General features: G+C 44.4%; 1 protein-coding gene across 1 annotated transcript in view; it reads right to left on the bottom strand.

Moving 5' to 3' along the window:
• Positions 1-17527, bottom strand: part of NUP160 (nucleoporin 160) — a 130046-nt gene that overhangs the window by 9070 nt on the left and 103449 nt on the right. Inside the window, exons 35-36 of the mRNA XM_068134316.2 lie at positions 4943-5056; positions 3309-3392 (exon numbers count right to left, since the gene is read on the bottom strand). Of these exons, the coding sequence (XP_067990417.1) occupies positions 3309-3392; positions 4943-5056 (198 nt within the window). The remainder of the gene's footprint in view (positions 1-3308; positions 3393-4942; positions 5057-17527) is intronic.

Below are 17527 nucleotides of genomic sequence, written 5' to 3'. Positions count from 1 at the left end.
CGCTTACCAAGCCAGCTGTTCCTTAACGGTTTCAAATAGAGTGCTTGCTTTGAATTCTTAAGCCACTTGGCGAGCGCTCTGCAAGAAACTTGGTAACTGAACACACCCTTGACGTTCTTGAGGCCCAAGTCTAGATCCACTGTAATCTATATAGCCCAGAGAGGATAATAACATGACCCTTCCTGCCGCTCCTATATGGAGTGGGTGTAGTAGTTACCTGAAACCAGAGAATTGCGAGATATCAACCCAGCTGTCCGTCAGACTTGTAATTGATATTGAACCAAACCATGAAGACCCTCAGAGATGAATTGGAGAACACCTTCAACAGCAAGGATGAAGGAGTTCAGTAGATTTTCGACAAAGGAGCCGAAAATAGATATATTTTGTGTCGCAGGTAACCACAGTGCGGTCATTCTTGTTGAACATCAATTGCACTTTTGAAGAGGGACGAATAAGTCACTGTGGCCAACACGTCAGACGTCATCTGTACTGTATAGTAAAGTATCCCGATTTCTCCGTCTGTTCCTCCGCCCATCATGCTTTTTGCTGGGACGTCATCAAGGCATTACGTCAAGCACGCTGGACTAGGCCTCTATGGACGTGCATGTCATTCCGCCATCCAGCACTCAAACAATCCTCGAATTCAGATGTGGTGATTGTACCAGTGTAGAGTCCCCCTCGTTCTTCGACTCAGAATCATCAATGGAAGACCCTGATGAGGCAGGAGAACTGGCAACTGAGACAGGATGAAGTTTTCTCACCATTCGCATGAAAGCCGAGAAAGAATGGTGTTGCGTACATCTTTTCTTTTGTTTTTTTTACTGGGACTTTCGCGTTATGATAACATGAATCCATCATCATGATCACAAAATAAGTCTCAAAATCTTCATTTAAGATACGGCACACCACCTTCCATTAATCAAATGTGCCGATACATGATCGACAGATTGAAAAATGTAGTATCGCCTTGACGATATAGTTTTCAATATCTTAGAGCCGAGAATAGCGAGATATCACCCAAGCCCTAGCTCACAGGGCTAGAGATTCTAGCTTTGGCTCTTCCCTTGCACAACAAATAACAAGCAAATAAACAAACCAGTAATAGATAGGCACAACCATCTTTGACAATGTTGTGGAATGTCAGTCGAGGCCCTTCCTTTTTATTTTTATTTTCTTCCGCCCTCACCTTTTCACCTTCATTCACTTTTAAATTAATTTTATCCTCAACCATTCGAGTGATTGACACAATTTTCAACATAGGAGCACCTGCCCATAGACGAGTTATTAACGAAATTACATGATGATTGGATGGAAAATGCAGCCGGAGTTCCAAAAATTCTGTTTTCTGTAGGCATCGGTTGCAGAGTGTTTAACGTATCAGGAACACACGGCCTTGGTAGAGCGCATACCTCAGCCAGGCTGAACAGTTTACATTTTCTATCCACCGATAGGCCGGATGTGGATCTGGGATTGAACTAAAATCTATCTAATTGGGTTGTTCTCGTCACGAGGATGGGAAAGAATTGCAAATAGATACGAACTATTAACTTAAAGCACCCCACAGCAGCTGTACCATCAACAGCTAAACGAAGACAGTATTCTAATAGCTCAATCTGATGAAAGGCTGATCGAACAAAACATGCTCTTCATCATAAAACAAATAATTCGCAAACAGGCCGCAAGTATCTCGGCCGAAACGTTGGCCCCGAGCCTCCCCTGCCGGGCAGCTCTTCATTTGGCGGAACCTTCACTTTAAAATATCATCAAATTCTTTGTTAGATTTCAAAATGGGATCCATCGATCCAATCGACATATCCAGAAACTTTACCTGGCCAAAAAAAAAGATTTGAAATGGAATAAAATAAAATAAATGAACTCATACACAAGGAGATTAACTCGACCAACAGCAAGTCCACAAACCCCGCTGGAAAAACTACAGTACTTGGATAAACAACACAGCGTCGGATGGGGGTAAAGAAAGGAGCAGTTTATAAACACGAGCGACATCAATGGAAACTCCGTTGAAACCAGAAACCGAGGCACCGGTGTGCTGCGAGCTGGATAAACTACTGTCAGGTCTCCCCTTTCCTAATCAATGGTATCGGTACCCTTCCTTTTCGGAGCAATTAAACGGTGGAAAACAAAACCTGTAAGAGGGGCCAATGTGGTACAAAGAAGGGGGTACAGATCTTTATTTACTGTAGTTTTAAGAGCTAGTCTTGCTGATGAACACTAGTGCCAATCTGCTTCGGCAAACGAAGGGTTAATGCCTGCAAATTTAGCTTCTCTTCGCTTCCCATGGCAGTTAGCATACCTCGATACATGTCCTTACTGTAGCAACCCTATTCTACCACACACCAATGTCTACTCTCTACTACTGCCTTCATTGCTACACTCACTTGATGGTAATAGCATCATTACAAATTGGACATTACAACAAAATATGGGACAAAATTAAAATCTACAAACTCAAAGCTTTAAACAGACTTTACATTCCAAATTACATCCATTCTGATGCTCCATTAACCTCCTGAATTAAAAGGCCTTGCCATCAGTGACGACTGCATAGCAAAACTGGCCTCCAAATTTAACCGCAGATGGGGCATTGTCAATCGATGAAAGTCCTTCCTGAGAAAAATCAAAGCTACTCAATGTCTAAGGCTTCAGTCCATAGCTCAATGGAGTACTGCTCTTCACTATCGGCTGGTGCTCCAGCACCACATCCACCTTCCCTGGATTCAGTGGAAGCTAAACCTCTCAACATCATTGGCATCCCCTGCAATGAGGCCAAAGCACAAGGCCTTTATGCTCTCATATTGCAGGCAGGTCAGTGGTCTCTGTTTTATGCAGTGTATTCTCCAATATGACATCCTCTGTTGTCTCGGTCCTCCGACCCTCCCCAGCAACCACAGGATGCCAGTGTTCTTCCAGTAACCACCTCCTGGTTAGACTTCCAAAATCCAGGCTGACTACACACCTCAACTCTCTTATCCCAAAAAAACAACATCAAATTTACAGTCAAAAGAACCAAAATATGACTTTTGAAAAATCTTTAGAAAAAATTAAAATAAGAAGAGATCAGATGTGACAAAAGTGTGTCGGTGCGTGTCGGCACCAGATAATTATTGGTGGCATTCGGACAACGGATAATGGCGGACATATGCAGGATCTCATGAGCACAGCGACAGCGAACGGGTGACAATACACAAACGTTTGTTTTTGCTCAACAGGTGCAATGGATCATAGGGTCGTCACGGTGCTGACAGTGGTGGGTCAAACCAATGCAAGAGGATACGGAAATGCTCTACCTTAGACAGGAGAAGTTTGACGGTGTCTGTGTGTCCTTCGTAAACTGCAGCAAGGAGGGGGGAGATTCCATGCTTGTCAAGTGCCTGCAAGAGGGCATTTCAAGGGGAGAGAGAGGGGAAGGTGAAGAAGACAGCTTTTGGAGGGGGAAAGAGGAAGAGGGAGGGGATATCAGGATGTGTGCTAATTATAATTAGCACACATCCTGATATCCCCATTCAGGCCACTCTGGTGGAAGCTACATGGTGTACATGACAATCATTAATTGGCCTGACCCCTTCAAAAGGCCCATTTTGACGCAAATAACCTTTTTTAATGAACTGTAGACATACCTATCAAGGCTCATGGAAAAGATAGATTACAGAGGTCAAAAGGTTAAGGCAGAAAGAGGGGAAAGAAACAACAACACAGAAGGACCAGTGTGGGAACAGGGGAACGATGGGGGCAAGGAGACATTGTAAACTTATTCCATTTCTAGTGTCAGAATTCGGCACCCAGTGTGCATCGCACTTTGATCTCAAAATGCCAATGCAGGTCATTCTCATTTCATCCAAATTTGTACAAAGATAATTTTGTCTGTGCTTCATTGCTTCCAACTCAATTCAAAAGTTTGGCATAAATCCAACATTTTTTTTTTTTAACAGCTAAAGACCAATTACAAAAAAAACTAAAGCTGACATAGTTTTCTTTTAAGACTTCCAACCGACGACAAAAAACTTTGCATTTCAAGGTCAAGTGGTAACATTTTAAAACTAGAGAGCTCATAGAGCCTTACCCCACACAAGGTTGACAAACATGGGAGTGGGTGGGTCTGCGAGCAGCAAATTTGATTGGTCGTGATGACGTAAAATGCTGTAAGCTTTTGCCCAAATACTGCTAAACGAAAGGTTTTTCAAAGTGCCAAAAAGGCGATTTGGGTTCAACAGTGTTAAGAAGGTACATAATTCAATTGAAACAAAATAAGTATTTTAAAGTTGTGGAAATAAATATTTAAAAAAAAAAAAAAAAGTAAGTTTACCACCTCAGTTAACACGTTACATTAGTACTTCATGCCTGTTGTTTGTGTCCTTTATGACGTCCCTAATTTTTTTTGGTTTGTTTGATTGCCAGACAAGTACACAGTAAAAAAAATAACTTCACTCCTCTCTGCACATGAGTAATTGGGACAAATTCAGAGCCAAAATATTGCTAAACGACAGACTTGTTTTCCAATTCATGGTCAAAATATAACATTCAATTGAGATAAAGTTGTTCCGCGATCAAAAACTGACATTGGTGGACAGACAAAGTGAACCAATCGCTTAACTCCGCTTTCCGCTTTATGCGCGTGTGCTAATAAAATGGCTTATAATTAAGGTTCAGTGAAACCATTTAAACACTTCTAGACGGTATTTGGTTACAATTTCGACAAATTGATCAGTAAAAACAATGAAGTCGTTGGAGTGAAGACGGATGGAGAAGTCAGCTGCAACAAATAAGAGTCGGTTACCATTTCACTTCGCAGTACCCTAGTAGTGTTCCCAAATAGGGGTGCCAATAGACCTCTACGGGGGTGAGCATTCCACGTGCCAAGCTTGTAGTCACCAAGAAGGTCAACTTAAACGTGCGTGTACTGTATGCGTGTGTAGAGAATCACATTGATGTTTGCTCCTTTGGCCAATAGAAACTTCAGCAGCTCATTGTGACCATAGTCCGCTGCGTAGTGCAAAGGGCACCGCCCCCCAGGCAGCTGAGCATTAAGGTCGACACCCTGAAAGGCAGAAAATGGGAAGAGGTCACAAGGCACGGGGCATTAAACTCTTAAATTAACCTCAATGGGATCAATTGAGAGTAACAAGCATTTCAAACGAAATAAGTTTTTCTTTTTAAAGAGCAAAACCAGCAAAAGGACAAGAGGGGAAGCAAGTCAACAGCACAGACAAGAAATCCATTTCCTCTTTCCTTCCAACTACAGTGCACAAAACATCCACTTTTATTCAAGTTGAGGGCCACTTGAACCTCATGATCTAAACTGTGAAGCTTGGAAAACAAATTGGCTCAAGCTGTTGCACAACGTGATACTTGCTTTTACTTTTTCCTAGCAGTATGACACCGTGAAGGCTCACATCTTGGCCAACATGCCCTTTCAGGATCACGCGCAGGGACACGTGCGTTGTCATGCGCCGCGCTCCCTCAAACGTTCTGCGATCTCAAATTGCCGGTCCACAAGTATGACAATTCCAAATGCTAGGCACAGGCCCAAAGAGGTTTCAAAACGGCAATGACTAAATTCCAAGAGAAAGACTATTACACAAAATTATACCATTAAAAAGGGGTCTTTATCCAGGAGCACTCTCTCCAAATGCACGACACGTTATTCACAACCAGCCAAACATTCCTCGCATTTACACATGAAAAAGGAATTTAGCGATTCTGTGTTTTGCATCACGGCGCAACACGTCGATCAACTCCGCCTGCCTTCGCTGGCGACGTTTTCATCCTCGTCTGTGTCTGTGAACAGGATATCTCAAAGTTGTGGACGGTTTTTGGACGAAACTTGGAGGACATGTTGGGTACATGACAAGGACGATTTGATTCGGTTTTGGTGAAGATCCAGATCTGGATCCAGATACTAGAATATTTAAAGTGATTCTGCACCATTGACAGATGGCGACAAAAACGATATTCAAAATAATGTGGACGGATTATGACTAAACTTGGTGGACGAGTTGGTTCTGTGACAAGCCGTTTAGATTTTGCTTCAGGTCCGAATCCAGATCCGGCCTATCAGTGGGATACGAAACGTAAACTGTTCAGCCTGGTGGAGGTATGCTCTCTACCGAGTGCCGTTCTGGTTCAATGTTATATTCCCGAGGCCATTGGAACGAGGCCTTGTGAAGCACATGTACCCCAATGACTTCAATTGGATAAAAATGATCACCCAAAAGAAAAATAAATAAATCCTAAACAACATCACATCAGGGTATTTGATTAGTATGCTTCAATGCATAGCTTTTTGGACTGACCCAATAAGACCAATTAACATGTACAGACATATCGTTCGACCGATACACTCGGCTTTCATTGGCAGCTTGAAAACATTACCATCAACTGCTGCACGAGGAAGATTGCATTTTTGCTTTCATTACAAAATTATCCTCCATTATTACATCATGGGGAATTGACAAATTAATCTCTCCCAAATGACACACTGGAAAACATAAATTGTTGCACAACAACAATCCCTCATGTGCAACTTCACACAAAGCACCCCGACAGAAACAAAGCAGAGTTCATAGAACACGATACCCCACGGAGCGTTCAATTATATACTTCAATTTTAATAAAATAACGATTTTAAAGAATCGTTTAAAAATCGATGGAGGCTTTATTGATCACCATATAAACAAACGACAATCAGCATCATACATAGACATATCGACAGCATCTTCATCCCGATATTGCACCATCTCACATGCCCCACCCACTTTCCAGGGCTCCGACTACATACACCACCCAATAGAACACACCCAAGTACTGCAAAACTCAAGGTTCTTGGCAGTATTATGAAGGTGATTGGTGTGCTGTAGCGTTCAAGTATATAATAAATTTAAATAAAGGTTCAAAAGTGTATAAATAAATTAATTCTGGGTTTTACCACCATTTTACCCAGTCTATTACACCTCCCTATCCAACGCATTACATTCGATATTCGTGCCTGTTTGTATTCTTTATAGTTTATAACATCCTTAAAAACCAGACGTTTCCTGCTTGGTATGATTTTAAATTCTGTTTGACTGCCAGACAGGCAGACAGTAAAAATATTATCTCACTCCTCTCTACGCATGCGCGATCGGGATAAATTCAAAACCAATGTACTGTTAAACGGTAAACTTGGCTTCCTATTAATGTTAAAAATATAACTTGACATATAAATAAATTGTTCCTCAAACAAACTGATCAGACGGACAGACATGAATTATTGGACGGTGCAGCCTCGTGAGCATGCCAAAGTCTGACCCATTGGCCTAGTGTCAGGTGCGTTTATATCTTTTTTTTATTTATTAGACGTCACACGGCAATAAATGAACACTCGTTTTATTCTGTGAACATTGCACATCACGTGCAGCAAAATTCTCCTCCATGCACCTTGTATTTATTGTCATTTAAAAAAACGCTTCTGCACACCACCATTGAGGCTCGGTTTGCAAGCAACCGTCTACAATTCAAATAGAAGAGACAAAATTACTCGAATGGAAAATGCTTTTCAAGTTTGTTTTATCCTCAAAGATGAACCGCAGTGAACACACAATCGTGTTAAAAGATTGGCCTTTAAAACCCGACTCAAATTGTGCTGATGAAGTGGGACAGACATCTGTCTGTACAAAAAGACATTTTTTACAAACAGACTGTGTTTTACTAGCAACGGTACCCACCCTATGGGCAGGGCTTCAATTGGGAAGCCCAAATGAAAAGGCAAAATATCAGAAATCGAAGGCTTTTTATTTTAAATGATTCATATAAACATCCGTTGAATCATATCACACGCAAATCATCAAAATCTAAACAGTACATGGCGCCCATTTTGAAAAAAAGATTGAATTCTGCAAAACGGAAACGGCCGCTACACTTCTTTCTCAATCGCAAGTTTCTGTGTGAAGAGTGCGCCTCGAATCTGTAACACGGAAGCGGCCGCTACACCCGTTTCTCAGTTGCTTTGCACACGCTGCCGTGTTACTTCGGAGCCGCACGTTTATATAGGAAGAGTTCGTCAGGAGTCGATCTACTCTCTCCTGGTACGTAGAATACAGTATTTGTAGAATTTCAACAAAAGCCACATCACTGTTCATATCGGTAAATATTATTCCATCGTGTTTGGAAAAACTGGAAAATTGGAAAAACAATATAGCCTATTTTACTCCCAGGGGTCCCAGGAATACCCACCCAAAATATCGTTGCAATCGGTTGAGCCGTTTTTGCGGTACCTTCGAAATGGGCGGACGGACATTTGGTGAATTATAGTAAGATATGGTAGATTGTACATGGGGACACATTTTCTTAATTAACATTCTCTCCCTAAATCCTAAAGGTCAAGGTCATGTTAGACCGAAGAAAATATCAAATCATCGGATTGTTTGCCAAGGGGAAGCTTCCCTGGTGCGGGGGAAGCTTACCTTGGCGATCGCTTTGTGATTTCAGATGTCTAGAATTTGGCGTGGGCTGGCAGAATGGCATAGACCTAGAGGTACACACACTCGCCTCTCAGCTCTCTAGTCTGGGTTCAAATCTCATGCAGCAACAACCAGTGATGAATCATGAGGCATTGAGGAATAAAATAAGGTTCTGCATTCAGCCTATTTAGACAATATTAGCAATATTATTATTTAGACTATAGTAGACCTTTCAGAGAATCGTTTTATACTCGTGGACATTTTTTTGCGGGATGGCCATTCATTTATTGGCCATTATTTTGCATGCCGTCCCTCCATATGGAGTTGCACCTGAGATTCCAGCCTAACGCGCAGTATACTCAGATGGGAATGCCAAACAGGCTTACCCAGATAGAAAGGCCAACAACAAATGATTAAATCTCCATTACAAGAACAATTACAAAAGTAACTGCCCGTCACAAGTAATTTGGTGATCTGAGGGTCACAGCTTGATGCAAATAAGGGGGTCTTTCATGGAACAAGACTGAATAAGTTGGAATTTCACACCAATCCATTAACAATATGAAATAAAGGAAAAAAAATAGAATGCACAAAACTGCAAGAAACTCATACACAACATTTAAAAACAAAACAAGTCCTCGTTGAGGACACGGCCCACCAACCGCACCTTAAAAATGGGATGTGTCCATTTTACATTTCAATAACCAAATAAATAAAATAAATAAATATTAGGTATTGGGGATGTAAAGTGCATGCAAATAAATAAATAAATGAAGGTTGTTATATTGGTAACAGTCATGGTAAAGTGTATATAAATAAATAATGGTTCCTGAAATCACACAATACCGTAAAAAAAAAAAAAAAGAATCCTCAAAATCCCAAATTGGCTCCGATCCCAAAATCATTTGAGGTGCCTTATGCCCACACATTATAGCATACATGTGCAGAATATGAAAGAAATGTGTCCAGTTATTGTCGAGTAGAGGTGACAGACAGAATCTAAAATACAAACCCACTGTCAGGTGGACACCCACCCCGTTGGGAGTTAAAACATTTTTAATGCAGAAGGATTAAGGGATGGTGATGCCAAAAAAAAATAATAATTTAAAAAAGGGCAAGGCCCATCCCACCATGTTTTGTTTAAATGCAATTGGCTCGGGTGTGTTAAGCCACATCAGTGATTTACGAGAGTCATAAGTACATGTCGTACCCAGGTTAGTTGTTGGCACATTAGCAATAATTGCTTGCGATTGGCTCGCTGCCATGTGCACTGCGAAAGCCTGAACACACGTAGGACTTTACGAGGTAGCAGCATGTACATTGCTAACGCCTGAGCACAGACCAGATTTTACAAGTGAGCACACACAACTTAAGGTTAAACCACCAACCACAGGAAATCACGCAGCCTGAACAAACCAATCATTTGTAATTGGCTTGCTGCTATGTGTACTTCCACTGCTAAATCCAGACTGCACATTTTACAAACATGTAGCCTGGTCGGTGATCGAATTTTTATTGCACGTCGAATTTTTATATCTAGATTGCCATCAGGAACCACCTTTAGAGACAAATCAGAGACAAATATTATTGGCGTACACTTATTGTTCTTTTCTCTACAGTTCAAGAGTACTTTAAGGATGTGAAAATTCAAACGCACACCTCTCTAGACACCTTCATGTAGTACGAGGTTTCCACAATCAAGCCTGTATGAGAAACCAGACAGATGGATTGCATTCTGTGATGTGTACTATGGATATCTTTTGTTTATACCAAGTGTGGAAATAAAAAGATAAAGGGGCAGATGCTGTAACGGGAGAGAGAGGGAGGGAGAGAGAGGGAGAGAGAGGGAGAGAGAGAGAGAGAGAGAGAGAGAGAGAGAGAGAGAGAGAGAGAGAGAAAGAGAGGACACCAACTGTGCGCCCTGCAGAAAACTGGGGTATTTGGGGGGGTGGGGAGGGGGAAAGCATAGAAAGAGCAGAGACAGAGACCAGACCATAAAGGAGGCGGAAGAACAGAGACCACCGACTTGTCTGCGATGGCACAGTGATAGGCCAATAGACTCAGCTTCTTTGCAGGAGATTCCAATGATCTTGAAGGCCTTGGTTTCCAGCGTCAAGGTGTGCAAGATGAGAGGCAGGTGAGGCAGGTGAGCCAGCCCAGAGAGGAGAACAGTACTCCATCTAGCTGTGGATGAAGGCCTTGTATGTGGATAGGATATCAGGAGTGCCAGCCAAGGTGGCCCAGTCGTCGAGTGGCTTTGGAGGCGAACTTGGGAAATGTGGTTTGCCCAAGAAAGATAATGGTTGATACTGAGACCCAGGAGTTTGAATGACTTTACTTCCTCAAGAGGATTATCAAGAAAGTAGATGGGAGAACTTTCCAGATGGTCCTTTTGGAGACAGAATGAGAGTGAGAGATTTGTCAGGATTGAAAGACATATTCCAAATGTTTGACCAGCTTGTAATTTTGTCAAGGTCTGAGGAGAAGGAAGAGGCTGTAGCCTGCCTGTCTGAAGGATGAGGGATGTCAAGGCAGAGGGTGAAGTCATCAGAAAATTGATAGAGGATTTTCCAGTCAGAAAACTGATGAAAATCAAAAATAGGACTGAGCTACAAATAGAGGAAGACATTAAGCCACATGTGGAGTTGGCCTTTGATGCCATAAACAGTTTGACATTGCCATCTTTTGTATTTTATCTGTTAGTTTCCGTCCTTTGGTCTGTAAAAGTTCAGCCTGGTGTTGGCTTAGTGGTTAGGGTGCCGGCTTGGGATCCTAGGATCCTGAGTTTGAATCCCGGCCGATCGTTGAATTAATACCAGAGGGGTTGACTCAGCTTGTCATCCTTCCGAGCTCAGCAAATTGAGTACCAGCTTGCTTGGATGAATGTGCCGGTATGTGCCCTGGTTTAGAATATAACACCGTATCTCTGCGTGTCGTAAGAGGTGACTAAAGGGTTGTGGTCAGGAAGGGCATAAGGCCATAAAAACATTGCCTCAAAAAGGGAACCGTGATTGTCATGGGGCCCGCAAAGCTAACCCCCGCTCAGCAGGGAAAATGGCCTTAAAAAGGGGTCTGTAAAAGTTAGTGGACATGCTATTGTTACGTTTGTGAGGGGGTAGGCGTAGGCAATGCATTACCTTAGGGCCAGGTAGGATTGTGTAGGGTAGTGTGCTCCGTATGTCGTGTAAGGTCGTATCTTTGTCCCCATGGTGAAGGGTGGGGTTATGTTAATTAGGTAGGGGTTATGTTAATTAGGTAGGGGTTATGTTAATTAGGTAGGGGTTAAGGGTAGATCCCCTGTATGTAAATGTCCTCTGCGATTTGTCCTTTGTTCGTTATAACACACTCCACACCCGCCATGCACTGCACACCTAAAAATAACACTAAATAAAAGTACCGAGAACCAGGACATTCAACTACCGCTGATACTATCGACCTGGTGATCACAAAGGCCGGCAAGTGGCCATGGGGCCACGCCCCAAAGAACGATTCGTCAGGGCGGCCATAGAGCGAGGGGATGGACTCGCTGATTGGTGCACGTGCATACATGATCGGATGATGCAAGAGCCTGGGGAACAAAAGACTTGAGGCTCGACATTTTGTTCTCTTGCGCCAGGGACATTGAAAGCGAACGGTCGCAGATATGACTCTCTTTGCTTGCGTTGGGGCAGTCATCACGAGCAGTCGAAGTTATACCTCTTGCGCTGGGTTCCTATTGAAGGCATAGTTGCATTTTCCTGCTCTTGCGTTGGGACAGGGACATTGGTGTCGTGCAGTCGGACATTTGTGCTTTTTGGTCCAGGCGATCGGTTCGAGCGGCCGCATTTTCCTTTCCCTTGCTCGTTGGTGCTGACGGTGCGGCGGCTGTCCGCGTTGAGACCGTGGTGCTGTGTGGAGCAGACGGCGAGTGGACGAGCGCGGCCTGCTCGCTTTGCGCTCGGTGGCTGGAGGAACGAACTGCGTGCCAAGGCGTGCGTTTTCCCATGCAGGGACGCGGGGGCCTGTGACAATCCCGGACGATCAAGGGAACCAGAGCCAAGTACACAAACACACATTTTTACTTTTGTTATTTTTCCCCTTGTGTTGTTTTACGAGTCCGTCTGGAGGGTCCCTCGATTAGGAATCTTAGTTTTATCGTGCATTTTCTTGTTTGCTGGCATTTATTTTATTAAACCTTTTTTATTGTACATTTTAATTCCGTGTCGGGTCGAGTTGATTACCAGGGTCGAAGACGTCCAGTGGGATTTGTACAGGTAAGAGCTTTGCTACCCTTCGCTGCCCTCATTCCCCGCGCGTATTCACACCGCCATTGGATTGAACGCCTCGGAGTATAAAGCGCGATCGGTTAACCGTTACCTTGGAGGATCTTAATCCCCGGGAACATGACAATATTGTACATACTTTGCCATCATTTATTCCCCCGAGTGTTTATGAAATAATTTATGCAAGGCGTGCACATCGTCCGTTCGCTGACTGGTTTAATCAAAAGACATGTTGAACTTCACAAATATACGGCAATGTATATCCACGAGTCTCATTGAGGATGCAAAATGAGGTGAAACATGAAAAACTTTTTTCTTTAATAGTAAATAGGTGTTGTTCTTGTGTTCATTACATGTACTTTTATAGATTTATGCCTCCGTCCTCAAAGGTGGTCGGAGGCACGTTTTAGGGTTGGCCGTCCATCCGTCCAGGTCAAACCTCGTTTTTCTCAGCAACCACGTCTGATTGAGACAAAACTTTGAGGGTAGGATCGACACCCATGTACAATGTTTTTATGATAATTGTGATGTCATAGGTCATGTGGTATGGCAGCCATCTATGATTAAACTCAAATAATTCAAAAAATTTTTCTCGGAAACCACTTATTGGAAAAAGATTGACACGGCACTGTCAAGTCCTCCCAATGGGGAACAAAAGAATGATGACGACATCGGTGAAGTGGTATACCCGCCATAAATGTTTTAGTCGAATGCCTTGTGCTTAGAATCTGAAATTGCATGCACATGATCAATGACCCATTTTTATTGAAATATAAAATTTATGACATCATAGGTCACATGGTTTGGCAGCCATATTGGATTGAAGGAAAATATAAAATTATAATCTCTGAAGCCATTTATCCTATCGATGTGAAATTTCACAAATGTCATCCAACACCACTGTTGCATGTAGTTTGAAAATGATGACGTCGTAGGTCACGTGGTTTGGCAGCCATCTTGGACAGAAAAGCAAACATTATCCAATCAACAAGAAACTTCACAAACATGTTCCCCTACCCATACATATGCAGAGTGTACATTTTTGATGTCATACGTCACATGGTTTGTCAGCCATATTATCTTGAAAACCGATATTTTTAAAAATCCCTTCTCCAAAAACACTTCACTGATCGATGTGAAACCTGTCTTGTGGTAAACATGAGATACTTCAAAACAGCTGAAGGGATTTAAGCCAAACTTGTTTATTTTTAGGACAGTGAACGAGGGCATCTACCCATTGTCACGGGCGAGGACTTGGCGGTGGCATATTGGCGACACTGTCGCATTGCTCTAGTTTTATATTGCTTCAACAAGTATCACGATATCTATATATATAAAACACAGTGTGTGTGTGTGTGTGTGTGTATAATGTTACCGATAAACTCCTAAACGGAGAGGCTCACGTGCTTGATATTTGGCATAGTCATGGCCATTGAGCCTGGGAAGAACATGGCCTACCTCAAAATATTTGACGAGATCCATATTTTTTATTCATATTTACCTCAGCGCATTTCAGCGAGGAATATTATACACGGAATCTGAGCCGGTGGCAGAGCAGCGCGCTGATTCGCTCAGAGCGATCACGTGATGTTCCATCCCCGCCGCCAGACCATTGAACATAAAACACAGTTTGTGTGTGTGTAATGTTACCGATAAACTCCTAAACGGAGAGGCTCACGTACTTGATATTTGGCCCCCTCTCTCCCCCTCCTGTCCCCACCCCCCACTTCCACCCCCTCCCCTTCCCCCAACTCCCCCCCTTCCCCTCCCCCTCCTCATCCCTCCCCCCTCTTCCTTCCCCCTCCTCCTCCCCTTCCCCCACCTCCCCCCTCCCCTCCCCTCCCCCTCCTCCTCTCCGCTCCCCCTCTTCCTTCCCCCACCTCCCCCCTCCCCCTCCTCATCCCTCCCCCCTCTTCCTTCCCCCTCCTCCTCCCCTTCCCCCACCTCCCCCCTCCCCTCCCCTCCCCCTCCTCCTCCTCCTCTCCGCTCCCCCTCTTCCTTCCCCTCCCCTTCCCCCACCTCCCCCCTCCCCTTCCCCCTCCCCTCCCCCCCCCGTTTCCCCCACCCCCCCTCCCCCCGTTTCCCTCCCCTCCCCCGCCCGGCAATGCCGGGTACTTCTGCTAGTACAATTATATATGCTCCTTCAGTCTCCATCACGCTTTATTCTAAAAGGGTTCTCACTGTCATAGAATAATAAATGTTACCGTTTGAATCACCATATTAAGCTCGATGAACGCTTCTTTAATTGTGAAAGTGTGCTTTTATAAAATGGGAATCTATGATTAAGCGGATACAGTGAACGTAGTTTGCCGAATCAGTAACGGTTGCTCATCAGAATCCCTGACACATGACACATTACAGGAGAGGTTGAGGGACAACACCGGATCCTCTTGCACACGCACATAAACGAGAACGTCATTTGACCATTACGAGGCATGGAGGCAGAGTTTGGAAAATGACTTCGTGAGATATTAACGTGCACCATCACGTGACAAAACACAGTGGACATGCGTTAAAAGCACCCGGTGATGTCGAGGCAATGTCGAGTTCCCCTGTCAAAAATAAAATAAATAAATATGGAACTTTAGATAAAAACTCCACGAGTGCTGTTATAACTTGCAAACCGGTGAACAATGATGGCCACTTCATAAAGCCCGATTTACCTTCGTCCACTTCTTGCAGCTTGTTGTTTTTGCAGCTCCGGATCATCGTGACATAAAGAGTCGACAGACTCTATGACGTCAATAAAATATCGCCGAATGTTCTACCTGAGCTTTGTTTGTCAGAGACTTTCACCACGAGGGAGTTTGAGGTGGGCAAGAGTGACCTTACGGTATGATTATAGAAAACCTCACAAATCACAAAACTCAAACAAAGCTTATAACGAAGAGGTTCAGCAAATAACCATCGGTCAGAAATAAGACAACAAGCATATGACGTGCTCCAGTGACGGGTCAGGAGCGCAACTTTGAGGGGGGAAAAAAAACCCTCCTTGGCTAAAGGTCACAAAGAGGTTTCAAAAACAGGTGGGCCAACAGGTAGGTGCCTTGGCTAAAACAAAACTCCATCTGCAACAAACGTATTGCAATAACAAGACAAATGAACTCAAAACGCCGAGCAAGTTATAATTTTAATTTTTTCCCATTCATGTAACAAACACCAGACTGATCAAGATCCCAAGTTAAAGAAAGGCGACATTTTGAATATTGGTTGACATTACGATTCATAAGAAGGAAACCACCACCACAAAATCACACCATCCTCCTTCCACTTCCTCTCCAAAAAGCACAAAACCTTCCCTTCCCAAAGTCTCCAAAACACACTCCTTCCCACCCGTCCAAAACTCACACTCCTTCCCACCCGTCCAAAACTCACACTCCTTCCCACCCGTCCAAAACTCACACTCCTTCCCACCCGTCCAAAACTCACACTCCTTCCCACCCGTCCAAAACTCACACTCCTTCCCACCCGTCCAAAACTCACACTCCTTCCCACCCGTCCAAAACTCACAGTCACACTCCTTCCCACCCGTCCAAAACTCACACTCCTTCCCACCCGTCCAAAACTCACACTCCTTCCCACCCGTCCAAAACTCACACTCCTTCCCACCCGTCCAAAACTCACACTCCTTCCCACCCGTCCAAAACTCACACTCCTTCCCACCCGTCCAAAACTCACAGTCACACTCCTTCCCACCCGTCCAAAACTCACACTCCTTCCCACCCGTCCAAAACTCATACTCCTTCCCACCCGTCCAAAACTCACACTCCTTCCCACCCGTCCAAAACTCACACTCCTTCCCACCCGTCCAAAACTCACACTCCTTCCCACCCGTCCAAAACTCACACTCCTTCCCACCCGTCCAAAACTCACACTCCTTCCCACCCGTCCAAACTCACACTCCTTCCCACCCGTCCAAAACTCACACTCCTTCCCACCCGTCCAAAACTCACACTCCTTCCCACCCGTCCAAACTCACACTCCTTCCCACCCGTCCAAACTCACACTCCTTCCCACCCGTCCAAAACTCACACTCCTTCCCACCCGTCCAAAACTCACACTCCTTCCCACCCGTCCAAAACTCACACTCCTTCCCACCCGTCCAAAACTCACACTCCTTCCCACCCGTCCAAAACTCACACTCCTTCCCACCCGTCCAAAACTCACACTCCTTCCCACCCGTCCAAAACTCACAGTCACACTCCTTCCCACCCGTCCAAAACTCACACTCCTTCCCACCCGTCCAAAACTCACACTCCTTCCCACCCGTCCAAAACTCACACTCCTTCCCACCCGTCCAAAACTCACACTCCTTCCCACCCGTCCAAAACTCACACTCCTTCCCACCCGTCCAAACTCACACTCCTTCCCACCCGTCCAAACTCACACTCCTTCCCACCCGTCCAAACTCACACTCCTTCCCACCCGTCCAAAACTCACACTCCTTCCCACCCGTCCAAAACTCACACTCCTTCCCACCCGTCCAAAACTCACACTCCTTCCCACCCGTCCAAAACTCACAGTCACACTCCTTCCCACCCGTCCAAAACTCACAGTCACACTCCTTCCCACCCGTCCAAAACTCACACTCCTTCCCACCCGTCCAAAACTCACACTCCTTCCCACCCGTCCAAAACTCACACTCCTTCCCACCCGTCCAAAACTCACACTCCTTCCCACCCGTCCAAAACTCACAGTCACACTCCTTCCCACCCGTCCAAAACTCACACTCCTTCCCACCCGTCCAAAACTCACACTCCTTCCCACCCGTCCAAAACTCACACTCCTTCCCACCCGTCCAAAACTCAC

The sequence above is a fragment of the Myxine glutinosa genome, chromosome 13, assembly GCF_964187855.1.
Source record: "Myxine glutinosa chromosome 13, kmMyxGlut1.1, whole genome shotgun sequence".
In the NCBI taxonomy this organism is placed as follows: Eukaryota; Metazoa; Chordata; class Myxini; order Myxiniformes; family Myxinidae; genus Myxine; species Myxine glutinosa.
This window is presented reverse-complemented; position numbering and strand designations above follow the sequence as displayed.